General features: G+C 37.6%; 1 protein-coding gene across 2 annotated transcripts in view; it reads left to right on the top strand.

Moving 5' to 3' along the window:
* gpr158b (G protein-coupled receptor 158b) overlaps positions 1–20398 on the top strand; it is a 61903-nt gene that overhangs the window by 17387 nt on the left and 24118 nt on the right. Inside the window, exons 3-5 of one of the 2 annotated variants that reach the window (XM_048164244.1) lie at positions 8472–8589; positions 12324–12535; positions 12755–12823. In XM_048164244.1, coding sequence (XP_048020201.1) covers positions 8472–8589; positions 12324–12535; positions 12755–12823 — 399 coding nt within the window. The remainder of the gene's footprint in view (positions 1–8471; positions 8590–12323; positions 12536–12754; positions 12824–20398) is intronic. The other variant, XM_048164245.1, reaches the window with a different exon arrangement.

The raw sequence follows: 20398 nt of genomic DNA on the forward strand, positions 1-20398 counted from the left end.
TAGTCCATTTTGATAGGTACAAGCCTGTTCACACAGAACATGTTCTTGGTCCATCTGCACTGTTTTTAATTGTTTTCCTATGTAAACATGCACTTAACTGGTCTCTTTACTAGCTGCGGTGCATCTCGCTGTCTTTTCAGCGTCTTCTGCCATGAGTGTCATGCTTATATTGACATGTCAAACATAAAAGAGCGTTTTTAAGTACGCTGTGATTTGTTTCATTGTGTTTTGCTCTATCAGATACTGTTGAAAAAAAGAGATGGTATTGGCCAACTGTACCCTACTTGAGAATACGTCAGTCGGTCAATCATCTTTATATATGATGGAATATTGTGTGGACTGGACTGGGTTTGCTAGGCCCGGTTGTTGTCTTGTGTAGAGGAGAATTTCCCAGTAAGCTGTGATCCATTATAAATGCAGTATAATGGATTTCAGTGGGTATACTAAATTATTGACCATGCTCCATGTCTGTGTGGTCCCACTCATGGGAAAACCAGAGGAAAAGCAGCAAGGAAAAGCACAGCAGGCTTCACAAGCACAATGCTTGCTCCCAACCACAGCAACTGAAGCAAAGAAGAAATACTTGTGTGCTTCCATCTAAGAGGCAAAAAGCAGCATGTACGTGTACGTGTGTATGTGTGTGTGTGTATGTGTGTGTGTGTGTGTGTGTGTGTATGTGTGTGTGTTGAGAATCTATTTATAGCCTCATGTCTTCCAAGACAGCGGGACCTTGCCTCTTAAAATTTGTCCTGTCATTCAAGATGAGCAACATCAGCTCGGGGCTTGACATTTGAAGGAGCGCATCCCTGCATCATATGCACTAAATATCCCGCAATGACTTTCCTGAGGTGGATTAACCTGGGTAATGTTTTGAGTGGATGTTAGACTCTATTAGTCTCTCTGTTACAGCTCGAGAAAAAAAGCTCTGACAGAAAATGTCCAAGACCTACACCATATAATCAGAGCTTTGTCACATGCAGGCAGCATTTCCCTTTTAGTTTCCCAAGCATTGCAATTCTTTTCTACTGCTGTGCCATTTCTTCCGCTCCATTAGTTGTAATAGTAATGTTGTGCTATATGGTGGATCTCATTGGCTGTCAGCAGAAAGCTATTGTTTCTGAGTTATAATCAGTAAACGTATTCTCATGCTTCATTAGTAGTAGACTCTAAAACTGAAGATTTAAGAATTTAAAGCTGAAGGTTGCCTATTTATGTTCAAAAAATTCCCCTTTTATCTGTGGAACATAAAGGGAGATCATTTAATGAATATCCAGTTGGGTGAATTCAATACAATGACAGTACCTACTGACTCTATTAACTCTATGCATCAGAATGAAAGGTGAATTTCTGTAGAGTTGAAATATGAATTATGCATGTGCCAGAAAAATAGCACTCTGTTTAAATTATATTATTTGATTGTTTGATTATTTTATTTTAAAATGTATATTTTGTTCATGTTGCTCTAATGTGTTTTTGTTAGTAGCTTATAGTTTAGCTAATTTATCAGAAACACTTTACAATAAGGTTCCATTTTGTAAACATTAACTACATTAGTTAACATGAACATTAACTAATAGGTCCTTTTTGTAAAGTGTTACCAATTTATCAAACGAATAGCATGACTAGTTTATCTGCTTTAAAGGTGCCCTAGAATCAAAAATTGAATTTACCTTGGCATAGTTGAATAACAAAGAGTTCAGTACATGGAAAAGACATACGTTGAGTTTCAAACTCCATTGCTTCCTCCTTCTTATATAAATCTAATTGGTTTAAAATACCTCCGGAAAACAGGCGAATCTCAACAAAACACCAACTGTTACATATCAGTCGGGATGATTAATGTGTAGGCTATGACCCCAATATTTGCATATGCCAGCCCATGTTCAAGGTATTAGACAAGGTCAACCAGTATTAACGTCTGGATCTGTGCACAGCTGAATCATTAGACTAGGTAAACAAGCAAGGACAACAGCGAAAAATGGCAGATGGAGCAATAATAACTGACATGATTCATGATTACATGATATTTTTAGTGATATTTGTAAATTGTCTTTCTAAATGTTTCGTTAGCATGTTGCTAATGTACTGTTAAATGTGGTTAAAGTTACCATTGTTTATTACTGTATTCGCGGAGACAAGAGCCGTCGCTATTTTCATTTTTAAACACTTGCAGTCTGTATAATTCATAAACACAACTTCATTCTTTGTAAATCTCTCCAACAGTGTAGCATTAGCCGTTAGCCACGAAGCACTATCAAACTCATTCAGAATCAAATGTAAACATCCAAATAAATACTATACTCACATGATCCGATCCATGCATGCAGCATGCATGACGAACATCTTGTAAAGATCCATTTGGGTGTTATATTAGCTGTGTGAACTTTGTTTATGCACTGTATAACTGCACTTATAGTCGAAAGCTCGGGAGGGCAGGGAGCGAGAGATTTAAAGGGGCCGCAGCCTGAATCGGTGCATAGTTAATGATGCCCCAAAATAGGCAGTTAAAAAAAATTAATAAAAACAAATCTATGGGGTATTTTGAGATGAAACTTCACAGACACATTCAGGGGACACCTTAGACTTATATTTCATCTTTTGAAAAGACGTTCTACGACATCTTTAAGTTATTAGAAGACTGTAGCCTGGCAAACTATAGTTTAAAGGATTAAAGTCACAGTAACTTATATTCTCATATATTCATTATCATTCAACCTTTAAGATCATAAATCATCAAATAAACATACTGGCCTTTTAAACAGCTGTGATGCATCGTTCATCTGTCTTTTAAGCATCTCATGCCATGAGTGCTGCATTTTTAAGATGTCATTAAAAGAGTGTTTTTGAACTGTTCTGTTCCATTTTAGTTTTGCTTCGGTCAGATTTAATCTAGATTTATAAGTGGACTGGCTGAAATTAGCAATGTTTTAACGTTATATTCATGTTGCTAAGATGAAGATGGCTTATGCAATGACCAGTTGATTCTTAAATGATTCAGAACGCTCTGCATGGATGCACTGTGTAATTCAAAACAATAGCAATAGCATATCAGGCTGGCAAAAAAAAAAAAGACACATTCCTTTGATATATTTTATTTAAGCAAATGACATTGCCTGAAAGGTATTTCAGCATGAATTTGTGATAAAAGTGATCTGATAATTATGTCACAACCACACTAAATGAATAGACATAGTCCATTTAAACATTTAACACACAAAACGGTGATATGTTTTGATGTCTTTATTGAGCACTGTTTAAATATTCCCAGTGCAGGGTGGGGAAAAAGTATGTGAACCCCTGGATGTAATTGCTGGTTTGTCAAAATGGATGAATTTTACACAATTCCTCCTTATAAAACTGTATATAAAGAAGTATTCTGGAGACATCTGTTGAGATTTTCTCATTCCAAAGCATCTCGGGTTAAGGTCAAGCAACTCCAGAAGGCATATATTTTGTTCTGTTAAGACTATTGTAGTGTTGATTCATTCTCATGCTTTGGACCGTTGTCCTTTTGCATCACTCAACTTCTGTTGTGCTACAGATGGCCTTATATTTTTTTGTAAAATGTCCTGCTAAATCATATTTTACCACCAGTTTATGCAGAAATTGAAATCCTGCAACCAAAGTATGTTAGACCATTAGCTCTAGACCAGAGAGCCGGGGTCCGCTATTGCCTAAGATGACTTAAAATAATTTAAAACAAGAAAAAACAAGCATTAAAATGAGCTAAAACGACCAAAAATCATGATATTTCTTATTTTATTCATTTTATTATGAATATTTATTTTGTGTACTTGTATTTTGTGTACTGCCAAGCACTAAAATATTTTATTGGGTAGAAAATACTAAGTAAAAGTGAGTGAAAATGTTCTCAAACATCATTATCCCTAATCCTTATCCATTGAATAATGAACAGCTAGACAAGTCATGTAAATTGGTTGATTGGTAAAAAAGAGTAGGAACATTCAGCTCTTAAAAATTCTGAAATCCTACAATTGACCCTTTGCCGGGAGTTTGATTGACAAGCGATCTAACCAATCAGAACGCAGAATCTGCCATTTTGTCCAACAAAGCAGTCAGGAGTTAGAAGATTAACCTCAAGTTAAACTTGAAAAAATGTGTATATTGACGTCTTTCCGCATTTGAAACAACATTCATTCTCATGTTCATTCATGTTTATTTGATGCTATAAGTGGACTAGTAGGAAGAGATGATCGGTTTACGAGCCTCTTGAGCTGAGGCGCTACAACAATCTGTCACAACCATGGTCACGACACATTAAAGAGCCACAAAACGGTTTTTATTGTTTGAATTTCTTTAAAAACTACACAGTTTGAAAGCTTGGACTTTGTTTAATATCATAAGTAACCTGCTCTTTCTTGTCTGTCGACATGTCAGTATCCTCTTTGCTCCGCGATGTATTTTTCACTCTGTGTGGCATGACAGCACCACGGCTTGTCGGACAAAGCAACAGTAACTAAGGGGGGCGGGTCTTTGTGAAGGGTCAGTTTAGTTCACAGAATCTATGATGGGCCTTCAAATATTATATACACTTTCTTCTTCACAACCTTTTTGACTCCAAGGCCCTCCATTGTCCACAACATACCACTGTGTTATACCACTAATTCTAAAGCCAAATGCTTACAAATGGTAATAAAAAGCTGATACGTCATGAGAAGCAGTTAATGGGTAGCTGAGAAACACTGAAACTCATCACAGCAATGCTGGATGAAGTGAACTGAAGGTGCGCTGTCAAGCATACACACACAAATCCAAATATATCCTGATGCAGGCGTGTTATGTCGGCAGGTCTTCAGTGACAGGATGATCTTCTAACTCTGCTGATGCTGACACTCCTCACTCCTGAAGATTCTGAAGCATGTATTCATGTTTTCAAATGTCTCAGGTCGCCCACATTTATCTGCTCTGGAAAGCAGCAAGGCTTATATTATTAAATCATATTCATATAGAGAGTATGCTCAGAGGGGAACAGCTAATATACTGAAAGTCTTGTTCTGTTGCTTAGGATAGAGAGAGCTATTGAACCACAGGTGTGTATAAATCAACAATCAATCTTCATCAAAGTTTTGCCCTCTGGTAATTGACATTAAAGTTTGGGTGAATCTAGGGGTAGCATAACCAGACCTTCAGACTGACGGCAAAAGTTCTGGACTCCAGTTTTCCCCAAAAGGACGTCTGACCACAGTTTGTTTTTTTCAGTTCATCATGTTTAGAAATGTGAAAATGTAAAATCGATGTCTTTTGAAAATCCAGCGTTTAGTTGATCGTGATAAGTGCTCATTGTCACAGTTGTAAACTTGATGGCTTTCTTTTTCCATAAGGGGGTTTGGCATCGTGGCAGCTTTGTTTCCAGGCAGACCATTAAAGAATGTGGCATACGTCTCCCAGAAATCCTGTACAATTCAACCAATCAGATGATGACTTTGAAACTACCAAAGTGTTTCCCATTTTGTGTGTCTTATGCATCAGACGTTCAGCCAACAGTCCGTAGTCTGAGACTAGTGTGAATCTCACAAGATCAAAACCATCAAATCTCCGGACCTTTTAGTATTTTTTGCTTATTAGAGTCATGTATCTGAATATTTTCATTTACAATTTAAATGTTTTTTGGTAATTCCCAATGTGGATTTTTATTATATTCTCATTATTGTTATACAGAATTTTTGTAATGTATACAGTGTTAAAGGGTTAGTTCACCCAAAAATGAAAAATGAAAGATTTTAGTTGAAATCCGATGGCTCCGTGAGGCCTCCATAGCCAGCAATGACATTTCCTCTCTCAAGATCCATAAAGGTACTAAAAACATATTTAAATCAGTTCATGTGAGTACAGTGGTTCAATATTAATATTATAAAGCAACAAGAATATTTTTGGTGCGCCAAAAAAACAAAATAACGTCTTATGTAGTGATTGCCGATTTCAAAACACTGCTTCATGAAGCTTCGGAGCATTTGGAATCTTTTATGTCGAATCAGCAGTTCGGAGTGCCAAAGTCATCTGATTTCAGCAGTTTGGCGGTTTGACACACAATCCGAGTCATGATTAATATTAATATTGAACCGCTGTACTCACATGAATTGATTTAAATATCTTTTTAGTACATTAATAGCCTGGGTGCCAGCCCGAACCCCGCCCACAACATTTTTTGGATGGGAAGTTCGGTCTGGACTCGATCCATTGTGGAGTAATTATGCTCGGCTCCCAGAAGGCCGAGCCAATCAAATTGCCAGGGCGGGCTTTAATCGATGATGGACAGGCTATCTGCGGTTACGTAACCACCCACGTCATCAAAGAGCGCTTGGGTTGAATTGGTTTTCACCAACGATGACTGCAGCTGGAGAAGTAAGATGTTTAGATTCCGCTATCACGTCTGTAATAAAAGAAATCGACAGCGCATTAATTTTAAAAGACGAACAAAGAACCGCAATCAAGGCATTTGTCGATGGGAAAGATGTGTTTGCCGTCCTTCCAACGGGATTCGGCAAAAGTTTAAGTACAAGTTCAACATACGTCACTTACTGCGTTGCTCTGATTGGTTGTAGGTCTATCCAATTGAGTGCAGAGTTTTTTTTTTTACTGGTTCGGTTAAGACACGCCCCATAATTCAAGTGCAATGGAGCAGTATCAGACTCACATTCTGCCTAGCAGGGACGTGCACAGGGGGGTTGCTCAGGTTGCCCGGGCAACTGCCCATATGCCCTTCTCAACTCACGTTGCCCTTCCGAGGTGGAAAAAAATAAATAAAAAAATCGTACAATGGATGCAGAATTTCACGTAGGCCTAGATAAAAAAAAAATCACAAAGCCCGAAAGTGAAAGTCAGTAGGGGAAGGGCAAACTCTGTTTACGTGGCTGCAGCGCTGCACGCGACTGGCACCTGAGCTGAGTCTGCATGACCGGCACTAGAAGGAGATTGTCGCGGTTGTCGGGTGAGACGACTTAACGTTGTCGGAAAGGTGAGTAAGGTTATAATCGTTAACGAAAACGAACGAAAAAACGAAAACTAGGTGGGAAAAAACATCGTCGTTAACTGAAATAAAAATAAAAACGAGGCATTACAAAAAAACGATAACTAACCAAAACTGTAATGTGTGTTTGGCAAAACTAACTAAAATAAAATAAAATTATAGATTAAATGTTGTTGGTAGGGGAGTGCCCTTTTTTTAGGTCAGAGCAACTGCCCCTCAAAATTCCTGTGCACGTCCCTGCTGCCTAGAATATGAGTATGACGAAGTCAGGCTAGTACATTAATGGATCTTCAGAGAGGAAATGTCATTGCTCACGGAGCCATCAGATTTCAACAAAAATATCTTAATTTGTGTTCCGAAGATTAACGAAGGTCTTACGGGTGTGGAACGGCATGAGGGTGAGTAATAAATGACATTTTTTTCATTTTTGGGTGAACTAACCCTTTAAAAAAAAAATCTATATTAAAGCACAAAAAAAACAAAAAAACAAGAAAATCCCGCACACTATCAACTTGCAAAACAGTAAACAAGTTCTTTATTAGCAACGTTTCGATCGTATGATCTTCATCAGGCAACCTGATGAAGATCATACGATCGAAACGTTGTTAATAAACAGATTGTTGCAACAACAGATTGTTGACACGCCATCTTCTTCCCAAAGATTTACTCTGTTAGTAAAATCTATACGTCTAAATTGGAGGTAATTACCTCCAGTAAGACTTGTTCTCATTGAATCCTTCTTGCTGAAATAAAGGTGACAAAAATAATTTAACAGAAACATTTATCTGAGACCTGAGAGCCTCACTTCATTATGTTCTATCTGGGCTTCATGGTGCTTCTGGATTATTTATAGAGCCTTGTGAACTTGGTGTGACTTTTTTCAGGCTTAGTTCACAGTAAAACTTTCTTACTTTCTTGAATACAGTCGACTAAAAAGTTTAAGTTTGCAAGTCTCCTTTACACTTAAAACAGGCCTAAAATGGCATCTTCGTTATGGCAGTGTAAAGTATGACAGTTTTTATTTCAAGCTTGGCAGTCATTTTTTAAGGGCATTTAAGGAGCAAGCTGCTGTGAGCCCATCAGTTTACGTGCCCATGTTGGCTTTACCGTAATGTTTGCCAGAATGTGAGTAAAAATAAACTGCTCCACATAAATCGACTGTCATAATAACTCTTAAAACTGACATTTTCATATCTGAAAATGTGATAAATGACTGTAACACCACTGTCACAGATGGTCTATTAGCAGAGCCGATTTCCGCAGGAAGTTCCTTGCTCATACTGTGACTGTATTGAACAAATATATATCATTTCTAGAGTAAGTTAAGATTTTAGCACTTTAAATGAAGAAAGTGGTACTGGAACTAGGACTTAAAGCTTATATCTTAAGATCCAAGGTTAAATATTAACATGAATTGTGTCTTCTGTTACTGTACTGTTAATAATGTAGAATAATGTCTAAAACTAGACTCTTTCTTTCCCAGTGTGAACCGATTGTGGGCCATGGATTTGTGCTGGACAAGTACAAGTGCCAATGCAAGAGAGGTTTCTACCACCCAAGCCGAGTGGCGCACAATGGCTTCTCAAGTAAGTACAAACCAGGTGAGACTTTGGATTTATTATGTGATTAGTTTTCAAAGTGAGCTATAAGAACCTCTAAACCATCCATACTTTAATCTCTTACAGTATTTTGATCATTATACTCAATGATAATTATGAAGAGATTCATAAAAAAACAGTCTGAACAGTTAAAACAGTCTGTAGATATGGCTCGGGTTCATCCTTCACTGTAAATCTAAGAGATTATTTTATTCTGTCAACAATAAATGTGAGTGTAAAATGAACTGAAATAAAGTAATTGGTCAGAGATTGTTTGAACAGAACTAGCTGGACTGATTTTTTTCTTTCTGACAGAAACGGATACACAAACATAGAGTTACTTCCTTCCACCTGATAATTCATGATCTCAAACTAGGCACGAAAACCCCAAAGACAGAGTTTATTTCTATTTCATGGAGAGTCTTAGCTGTTAAGTGCAATATTCCTCTCACATGCTCTCACATATTAACTTATGTAAAAATAGCGCTATTGAAATGAGTCTCCACTACTTTTAAATAAAGTAACATAAGCATGGAGACAGTACTGGCAAATTTACATACAGGCAAATATGGACTAATTACAAAAAGCTGACGTTCTGTCCAAACACGTGGCAGATACACGCATTTACCTTATTTCATATTTGATAAACCAAGGCTTGTACATATTTCAAAAGGCCTGGGACTCTTTGAAAATCATCCGATCTGAGGTTAGTAACTTTTGTTTTGTCTTGCAGGGGCTTTCAAATTGTACTTTGCATTTATAGGGCCAGATTTACTAAACAGGCATGATTCCAAAAAAAAAAAAAAAACGCAGATAAGAGTTTTTAGATACTAAAACCTAGGTAGCTGTCTTGCTGTCTTGCTGCCTCGCTGCCTTATAAGAGAATGACTTGTACAGCAGCGTTTGTGCATGAAGGCACCTCACGAAACTGATTTCGGACAGACTTCTGAGGCAGCATAACAGTTTAATGATCTACAGCAAAATAGTGGGAGCTTTGGTGAGAACTAAACAAATAATTAATTATTACAGTAATAATTTCTTGATAGAAATTATATCAAAATTGAAATATGTTGGTCAAAATCGTACATTTATACACAAACTGAGCAGCAAACGCAACTTTCGGACGCCATCTTTATTTTTCTAGCTTAACTGTCACAGAATGGAAAGCACAGGATTGTGGGATCAAAGGCAGCTAAGGATACATCTATGCTTCCTTCAAAAATCGATCTGAGGAAGGTATCTCAGGAAACAGGAACTGAAGCTAACATTAGAATCGGACGTGCCTTGATGCCTTCCTACCTTTAAATGTGTCCTCAGAAGGCAGCATTTTCCAGTTTTCGGACGCAGCCTGTGTCAGAGACACGCCAGGCTCTTCACTCACCCAATCACAATGCACTCCCTCTCCTGAGTATTAATGAGCAACACCTGACACTCATCAGCACTCATCACCACCGCAGCATAAAAGACACTCCAGAGCACACAGTCACTGTCTGGTCTTGTTAATGCATATCAACCTGCTATGCTTACCTCAAGGACTCTTCTAACGCCTGCTTACCTGTCTCCAGCGGTCTCTGTGGCTCCTAGTGTTTCCGTGTCTCCTGTGAGTGTCATCGTGTCCTGTCTGCTCCACGTCTGCCTGCATCCACGTTCCCTGGGAAAGATAAGAAATCACATCAGATCCAGTCACAGCCACAGTCACGAACTAATCCTGCCTTCACTCACCTGCATTCTGCCTATCATCCTCTGGTTGTTCAATAAACAAAGATCTTAACCTTACCTGTGTCTCCGTCCCCTTCTGTGTCTAACAAAGTGGAAAGTTCTGCAAATTAAAGAACACAGACACAGCCGGATCATTTTCATAATGACCAACGCAATCTACTAAGAGCAATGCAAATAAGCATCTGGTTTAAGACATGCTTTATTTTTGTGCAGAAAATAATGGCGCAAATACCAGTAAATTGACTAGCGCAACCCTTAGTAAATCACCTTGCATGATTCATTTAAATGCTCTCCTACCATAAATTTTGCTTCTGAAAGGGAAACTCCTACAAATGCATATGCAAAAAGGTCAGCCACAAAAATAACTGCATGTGTCCACACCTTTTCAGCATAATTTTGCCATGCGTGTCTTTAGTAAATCTTGACCGTAGTTTTTTTAACATCAAAAGAGGGTTTACGCTGACGCATGCTAAATCTGGCCCATAGTCTGTTATCTGTTCTCTGTCATTGTGTGTGTGTGCTCTGCATTATTAGGTTACTATTGTGCTGTATGCTTTAACTTGACTTCACTCCCTCAGGAAAAATCACTTTGTATAGAGACAGATTAAGAAAGTTCCACCCAAGTAGAAGCTAGTTCAGGTCAGCAATAGTGTTCTTCAGCTGAAGCAGTCCACATTAACTTTAGCAGAGGTCTGCTTCAATTTTTGAATACATATGGACCAATAAGCCTGTAAAGATTTTAAATATCTTGATTGTTTCTCCTAAACCACAATGAGATTAAACTATGGACACTTTTGCAGGAAGTCTCCTACTTCACTTACCTAATTCAGAGGAAAAGACCTCTGATCTCACAGAGATCTCAACAAAAGCTATATTTCCATCCAAAGTTGCAAATTTAACTTCTGCGCAAAGTTGGAATATCACATAAAACATTTGTGACTAAAGTGTAATTTTCATCATGTGTTCATTATATGTGTTCATAAGTCACTTCCTGGGATATAGGCACAAAATATCTGTAATAAAAATGGAAGTTGCTGCAGTTGGAGTTGGTATCAAGGAATTTTGTGGTAAATGTGTTTCCATCATAGTTTATGTGCATGTCTTCTTATCGGATAAAAAATTAATCTGGCTCAATTGAGCGCATACCTTTTTTTATGCACATTTTTAGAATTTATGCGCATCTTGCCATTTCCATCAAGAGTTTTTTCATGCGATATCCTAAAATGTGCATAAAATAGGCAGATAGACGCATAGCTACTGCCTCAAAATGTTCTCAGATTTGCCAAGATACCAAAATCTGCAATGAAAAGTCAATATGAACATAAAGTCGGCATTAAATAAATTCTCCTTATCTATTTTTAAATGCATGTTATTAATCTTATTGTGAACAATTTGTCCATGTATTTTTTTTTTTTACCTTGTAATATGTAATCAAAACTCGATTTTCTAGTGAAAATGACAGACTTCTCTCTGCCGATGTGTGGGGACTTCTCCAATAATTTAGTCAGCTTAAACTTGCCTGTTTTCTTACAATTGACTGCAACTCGTATGCAGACCTGGCTCCATCCAGTCAACAACCAATGAAATTAAGTCCCTGTCCTTCATTTTTTTTCTTTTTTGATAATCTTTTTCACTTTGATCTACATCACAATACAGAAGAAAAGGTCTGTCGCAGCAATCACAAATTTAACTCTCACTAAAACAGTATCTGAGCTGGGCTTTCCACATTCATTTTATAGCTCTAAACACTTACTACTTTATGTCAACACTTTATTTCTTCTCTGCAATTTTGGGAGAATCGTCTGAGACAATGTTGATTCCTAAATTAAACCTAACTGATAACTAAGGCTCCAGATTTCGCAAATTTCTCATATTGGTAACATATTATGAGATTTGCATTAACACAACACAGTTTTGGATGAAACCTTCAGTCATATTTACATTGTTATATAAAATGGCAACACGTCAACAGATACAGTATGTCATAGTATGGTTTCTTGTCATTCATCTGTTTTTAGAATCAGACCAGGGAACATACTCTGATGAATCCTGGGAATTGTCCGGAAGGTGTTTGCCCTGCCAAGAAGGCTGTCAGTTCTGCAGGGATGACACACCGTGTCTGGCTCAGGAGGACACTGCCCTCCGCCTTGCCATGGTCTCCTTTCAAGGGTTCTGTATGCTCCTTGACTTCATCAGCATGGTGGTTGTCTACCACTTTCGTCGCAACAAGGTACGTATGTTTACAGAGCGTTAACTCGTCTGCAAAGGCTTTGTACTCCATTCTGCTTTTATTCTGCTAGAGTTACCTGAGCCAAAGAAAAACTAGAGCTTGATTTCTGCTTGGGCATGTTTATTGGCCTGAAAGGCAAAGACTGCTTTTCAAAATACCGTATTTTATTTTTTCTCTCCTATTATTTCTCTCTCTCTCTCTTTCTCTCTCGTTTTTTAGAGAATCAAAGCATCTGGTCTTATACTTATTGAAGCGATACTTTCAGGATCTGTACTTCTCTACTTCCCTGTAAGTTCCAAGACTTTTTTTACTACCTTATCAAAATGAAAGAGGAATATCTGTTTTCCTCCCTTTCATGCTGTATATGTCACTATTTAAGATCAACGTAAAATGTTTGAATCCCTTTTAACTTGGGAACTTATTTTACCGTTTTTACTTTTATTTATACCCTTAATCTTTTTAATACTTAATTCCTTTAAATAATTATTAAGTATTAAAAGGATTAAGGCTATAAATAAAAGTAAAAACAGTAAAATAAGTTCTACTGCATTTGTGAAGTAGTCTTAAACTATTTTGCATTTATATATATATATATATATATATATATATATATATATATATTTTTTTTTTTTTTTTTTTTTTTTTTTTAAATATGCACACATTCACTCTTACTTATGTGTCTGATATGTTGAAAACGCAAAACGTTTCTTGAGTCAAAAACATCTTAGGCCTACTTAATGCAGAGGAAGCTGCCTCTTTTCCGAGTTTTGTAGATGTTGATAGTGGAAGCGTCAGAGTTAGAGCCCCCTCTCCTTTAGTTGTGGGTTTATTTTGAAAAGCAATGAATAAATATCCATAAGTTTAGTTAGCCTGCTATTTAGCATAAGCCTAAACTACAGCAGGAACAGAGTCCTCTCGCATACCTCAATATGATTCGCGAGTTGGGAGAGAATGGGTTTCTTGGTTTTTTATATAGTATATACAGTTGTGCTAAAAGTTATTCATACCCTTAGTAAATATGACCAAAGAAGGCTGTGAAAATAAATCTGCATCGTTAGTCATTTTGATCTTTTATTTTAAAAATCTACAAAAATCCAACCTTTCATTGGAGAATAATAATGTTAAATGGGGGGAAAATCTCATTATGAAATAAATGTTTTTCTCTAATACACATTGCTAACAAATAATCATACCCTTTTATTCAATACTTTTTGCAACCTCCTTTTGCCAAGATAACAGCTCTGAGTTTTCTCCTATAATGCCTGATGAGTTTGGAGAACACCTGACAAGAGATCAGAGACCATCTCTCCAGATCCTTCAGATTCCCAGCTCCATATTGGTGCTTCTTCTCTTCAGTTTACTTCACTCATTTTCTTTAGGGTTCAGGTCAGGGGACTGGGATGGCCATGGCAGAAGCTTGGTTTTGTGCTCAGTGACCCATTTTTGTGTTGATGTTGATGTTTGTTTTGGATCATTGTCCTTTTGGAAGATCCAACCACAGCCCATTATATGACTTCTAACAGGGACAGTCAGGTTTTGATTATTTATCTGTTGGTATTTGATAGAATCCATGATACCATGTATCTGAACAAGATGTCCAGGCCCTCCAGGAGAAAAATAGGCCCACAACATTAAAGATCCAGCAGTATATTTCATTGTACACATGGGGTACTTTTTACCCCTGTGTGCACCAAACCCATCTTAAGTGTTTGCTGCTAAAAAAGCTATTTTTTTGTTTCATCTGTCATATAATGGGCTGTGGTTGGATCTTCCAACAGGACAATGATCCAAAACAAACATCAAAATCAACACAAAAATGGGTCACTGAGCACAAAACCAAGCTTCTTCCATAGCCATCCCAGTCCCCTGAACTGAACCATAAAGAAAATGAGTGGAGTGAATTGAAGAGAAGAAGCACCAACATGGAGCTGGGAATCTGAAGGATCTGGAGAGATTCTGCATGAAGGAATGGTCTCTGATCTCTTGTCAGGTGTTCTCCAAACTCATCAGGCATTATAGGAGAAGACTCAGAGCTGTTATCTTGGGAAAAGGAGGTTGCAAAAAGTATTTAATAAAAGGGTATGATTAATTGTGAGCAATGTGTATTAGAGAAAAAATATTTATTTCATAATAAGATTTCCCCCCCATTTAAAATTTGTATTCTCCAATGAAAGTTTGGATTTTTGTAGATTTTTAAAATAAAAGATCAAAATGATTAACGATGCAGATTTTCACAGCCTTCTTTGGTCATATTTACTAAGGGTATGAATAATTTTTAGCACAACTATAAAAATGATTTAGCCCTAATTTACTCATTCTACTCACTAAAATAATAGGATAAAACATTAATTTGGGTTCCTGCATTGCGTGTGATGACATAAGAGGGGTAGGTCTCAATGAAATCTGAATTCAGTGGTCACAGATGATGTTAACACCAGGTGGAAACAGTGCATCTTGACTGACCACTTGGGATTGGTTCACTATATAAACATCTAATACAAGGTGGAAACAGACCAGAGGCAGTTTTAATTTCATGCTAACTTTAAAGGACCTTGTATCCAGGATGCAGCTGTAAAGATCCATTATGGTTTTCTTGGTTTTATCCTCAGTTGACTGATTTGTACACTCTGCACCTGAGGCTGTTTGAAATGCAGTGGTCTGCTTTTCATTTGGTCCTGTGTCATGGCTGGTCTACCGTCTAGTGTATTACATAAGCCTGTTCAATGTTGAAAGAGTGACATATTTATATCAGTTTGAGTCCAAGATAAGAATTTGTTGGCCAGCTTTCAATCACATTAACCATTTCAAATGCAAATCAAGGTCTCATTTTTGTCAAATTTCCATGTTTAGCTGCTTCTGAAGGGCCAAGTGAAACCACATCAGAACATCTTCATTCTTCAACTAGATAACTTGTGTAAATTTTTCCTGTGAATGAAAATTTGATCAAACAAAATGGGAGATGCCCTATATTTGATCACTTCTCATTTGAGAATACTTGTGTAAATTAAAAATTGAATGTGTCAAAACAGAATTCCTCAGCTGTAAAGAGGAGTTGTGTAAACTCTTAGATTCTGTGTTCTTGTTTGATTAAAAACAGGCACGTCATCTGTTGTGCTCCTGTCTTTGGTATTTTTCTCTGTTCTTAAGCTGAGCACACCTCCCAGACCATCTGTGATATAGTTAACAGCTCCTGCATTTATATGAGAGATAGAGGGAGGATGAAACAGGGTAGGGATGGGAAGTTCTAAATGGGGGAATGAATGAATCGTTTGGTTTATTTGCACTATTATTTAGTTCTGGATTTACTAAAGGAAAACCAGGTAATGACACAAACCAAATCTATAACGAATGTAGTTGCACGCTGTTTTAAATGTGAGGTTGTGGAGCACTCATTCAGACACCTGAATCAGCTCTTTAAAATGCAAAAAGTGTGCTTGACTACACTACACATCTGGAGATGTTTAGTTATAGCACTATCTACTCATTTGATCATATATCAATTAATAACTGCTGCCTTCTGCAAATAGAAAATATACAATTAACAGTAAAAGGTAAAATTAAGATGTAAAGATGATTTTATATCAATAATGATTATTTTAATAGCCTTGTTACAATTTAAACATCATAATCTGTTAATACATTAATATGTTTTTTTTTTTTTTTTCCCTGTGTTATCATAGGCAAGAATTTATGCTGCCTTCACTTGCTATCAGAAATTTCCTACTTCCCACGTCTGAAGTCCTGATTACGAGCTTGGCACATTCAAAGGCTTTGTTGCTGGAAATAACAGAAATCATGAAGGGCACCAATTTTACTCTTGTCTATTTATTGAGAAAATCTTATTTAAGTGAAAATGATATTTAGTGTCCCATTCATTGACAAACATATCCACAGTGCTATCTAGTCAGCTTGCTGCTGATTCTGGAAATTCGTCAAATGCAGGCTATTTTCATTGTTTATAAAATATACAATATGCTTCAAATGGTTATTCATACAAGTAAATATGCACTACTTTAATGACAAGACAAGGCAATGTAGCTGTTGTGGAAAAAACTAATAAAGAATATCCATCACAGCAGCAATCGTTCTCCCTTCCTCCATGTTTAAAGTTTATGGCACGCCCCACTCGGGAACTTTACATTATCTCTGAGCCTTCTAATGATAAATATGACTTGAGAGGGCATACATGTCTGGTTTTTAACTAGCAAACTTGTATCTATAATAATTCAGATATCACGTGAATGCAGCATTAAATACAATACTTAATTTGAATAATATGAAATAAGGGGGCCTTGCTCTGGCTCTGTCACATTTGGTTTTTGTTTACGTTTGTTTTCATTTCTTATTTTGAAGTTTTCATGAGGCTTGTTCGGCTTCATGTGGCGCCGCAAAAATCGGCTGCCACCTGACAAATGCAATGCATTTCTGGTTAGAAAATTTGTCCGACTTTGATCGGCGCTGCAGCCGCCTTTTGATCACATGCACAAGCACTGCAGTTGCTCAAAATCGGCTGCGAAAGCCTTGATGACGACACACTTTATCTCATTGGTCAGATTCTGTGATGACAAGGATGACGTGTGTTGCGTGTTTTTTTCTTAGACAAGTACATCTAGAAAATATGTTTTTATTTCAGTCGCATCCACTACTTCGGCAACAGTTAACGCAAAAATCGCATGGTCTACCATGAATGACGTTCAGCACACTACGGAAAGCACAAAGTGTCTGTACTCCTCCCCTGCCTGCAACCGGCAGATCTCGCCAGCTGGTGGCAGGCTAGTGTAGTTCGTCTGGAACAAGCCTTAAGGCCTTTGCACACTGAGTCCGAAATTTTCGCATGCGTTTTTTCGTATTCGTAATCCTAAAAATTCGTCACGCACAGAGACCTTTCACACTGAGTCCGATGTGTATTAATGAATCTGTTGCGGAAAAAAAAATTTGCAAAACAATACAAAATTAAGTCTTCAAGCAGTGAGCATGAGTTAGTTGTCCTCTCTCTTCTTAAAAAGAGAAAAAGAAAGAGGAAATATTGGGTCCATCCAATCCCGAGATTGCATAGAGAGAAAGGAGAATTCACCTCATCAAGGAGCTGCATGATTATCCCGAGCATTTCAAAGTTTACTTCAGGATGTCAGTGGCTCTGTTTGATGCTTTGCTACTGGCACAATCTGACTTTATATTCTGTCTCTTTGTATTCCGCGCTTTGTTATTCATACAGTGCTACTGCTTTGTGCTGTAGACGACGTGGATCAGCGTGAATGGCATTCTGGATTTTTGCGTTCGCGTACGGTGGCTCTGAATTGTCAAAACGTCTCTCAAAATGCGTGCCACGGATGTGAAAAACGCAGAAAATCAAACCTGATCCGAATAATTTTATGACGGACAAAAGTTTCGGAGGCAGTGTGTAAATGTGTTTGACATAACATGAGGTCGAATTTAGCATTAGCATTAGCTGTTACGTTTTTTTGGCTAAAGGTTGCTGGCTTGTCTTCAAGTGGCTTTGCTTATGTTCCTGTTTGTCATGTGATTCCCTTATCCCATCACATGATCTTGCCATGTGCTTCCCTTGTCAATGTGTCATGTTCTGATTGGTTGTTATAGTCATGTGCCCCATTTTCTCATTGGTTCATTGTTTAACTGTTCACAGGTGTTCCTTGTTAGTGGTTTGTCCTTGTGTATATATAGCCCTCATGTTTCCATTGTCTCTTGTCTAGCTTTGTTTCCCTTACTGCTGTTGGTCAGTTTAAGTTCTGGTTTAAGTTCTGGTTTAAGTTCTGGTTTAAGTTCTGGTTTAAGTTCTGGTTTAAGTTCTGGTTTAAGTTCTGGTTTAAGTTCTGGTTTAAGTTCTGGTTTAAGTTCTGGTTTAAGTTCTGGTTTAAGTTCTGGTTTAAGTTCTGGTTTAAGTTCTGGTTTAAGTTCTGGTTTAAGTTCTGGTCACCTTCAGTGGACTTCCTTGTTACAGGCTCTCTATCCATCAAGGGATCCTGAAAAAGGTTGAAGACCGCTGGTTTGGTGAATTCATCCCTAAATGTTTCAAAAATGGCAATAAGCAATAACTAAAAATGAAGCAAAGCATTTTTATCTTCATTGTAAGCCAATAATGACATGCTTCAATAAAAAGCATTCACAGAACCGTAACGGTTTAATTAAAATTATCTGTCTTCCTCTCTAAAAGTCAACATGGATTCAAAACTGACCCTATTCACTTTTTTTAATTTGCATTTTTGATCTTCTGTGCCTGTATCACCTCTAAAACAACTTTCTTTTTCCAATGAATGACGTTACAAATTCCTCTTGTTTTTTTTTAATTCTCTCCCTTCTAACCATCTGGCTCTGTTCTGGTATTTAACAGCCATTTTTCACAATACAATACAAATATTGACACTTGAATGTCCTGTTCTGTGTCACATTATGTAAGTAAAATGGGTTGTAAATAATGTTTCATGTTCACTTTTTCTAACAAATTCAGTTTTCATTGCACAGAAAACTGAATTCTGATGTGATTTTAAGCTCTGAATAGATGACAGTTGTCAGTGAACAAATCAAATATGTGCATGCACTCGGATGCACTATGGCTGCGTATATTTTCTATCGTGACATGCTGCTGTTCTGCTGTGCAGCGTTATGCATTATTAATGAGTCCATCAAGTTCTCGCGCAACTTGTTAAAAATAAATCCTCTGATTAATTAATGGCAGAGTGTTAGGGGGGAAAGGGGGCCACCTATTTGTCTCCAGTCTGATGTTACAAATATGTCGCTTCAATTCTATTGCTGTCCTTGACTCCCTGCCCTAGAGTACTGAAGGTACAAGATTTGGACCAGTTTTACAGTGAAATTTAACAACAGTATTTGACCACCAGGATCTGTTATGTCAAAACAGCAGCCAACCGCTGAAAGTTTGTAGTCTTTCGTTTCTACTGCTTCGCTGAACATTCATAGTATGAATTTACGTACACATTGGACCATAAAGGACCATGTGACGTTTTCAATTATTTAACCTGTTAGCGTTCCACTGTACCTCCAGCGGTACACATACAGTGCATTCGGAAAGTATTCACAGCGCTTCACTTTTTCCACATTTTATGTTAAGGCCTTATTCCAAAAGGGATTAAATTCATTATTTTCCTCAAAATTCTACAAAAAATACCCATAATGACAACGTGAAAGAAGTTTGTTTGAAATCTTTGCAATTTTATTAAAAATGAACAAAATCACATGTACATAAGTATTCACAGGCTTTGCCATGACACTCAAAATTGAGCTCAGGTGCATCCTGTTTCCACTCATCATCCTTGAGATGTTTTTACAACTTGATTGGAGTCCACCTGTGGTAAATTCAGTTGATTGGACATGATTTGGAAAGGCACACACCTGTTTTAATAAGGTCCCACAGTTAACGGTGAATGCCAGAGCACAAACCAAGCCATGAAGTCCAAGAAATTCTCTTTAGACCTTCGAGACAGGATTGTATTGAGGCACAGATCTGGGGAAAGTTACAGAAAAATTTCTGCAGCACTGAAGGTCCTAATGAGCACAGTGGCCTCCATCATTCGTAAATGGAAGAAGTTTGGAACCACCAGGACTCTTCCTAGAGTGGGCCGCCCGGCCAAACTGAGCGATCGGAGGAGAATGGCCTTGGGGAGGTGACCAAGAACCCGATGGTCACTCTGACAGAGCTCTAGTATTTCTCTGTGGAGAGAGGAGAACCTTCCAGAAGAACAACCATCTCCGCAGCACTCCACCAATTAGGCCTATATGGTCGAGTGGCCAGATGGAAGCCACTCCTCAGTAAAAGGCACATGATAGCCCGCCTAGAGGACTCTCAGACAATGAGAAACAAAATTCTCTGGTCTGATGAAAGAAAGA

Source organism: Megalobrama amblycephala, linkage group LG17 (assembly GCF_018812025.1).
Source record: "Megalobrama amblycephala isolate DHTTF-2021 linkage group LG17, ASM1881202v1, whole genome shotgun sequence".
NCBI lineage: Eukaryota > Metazoa > Chordata > Actinopteri > Cypriniformes > Xenocyprididae > Megalobrama > Megalobrama amblycephala.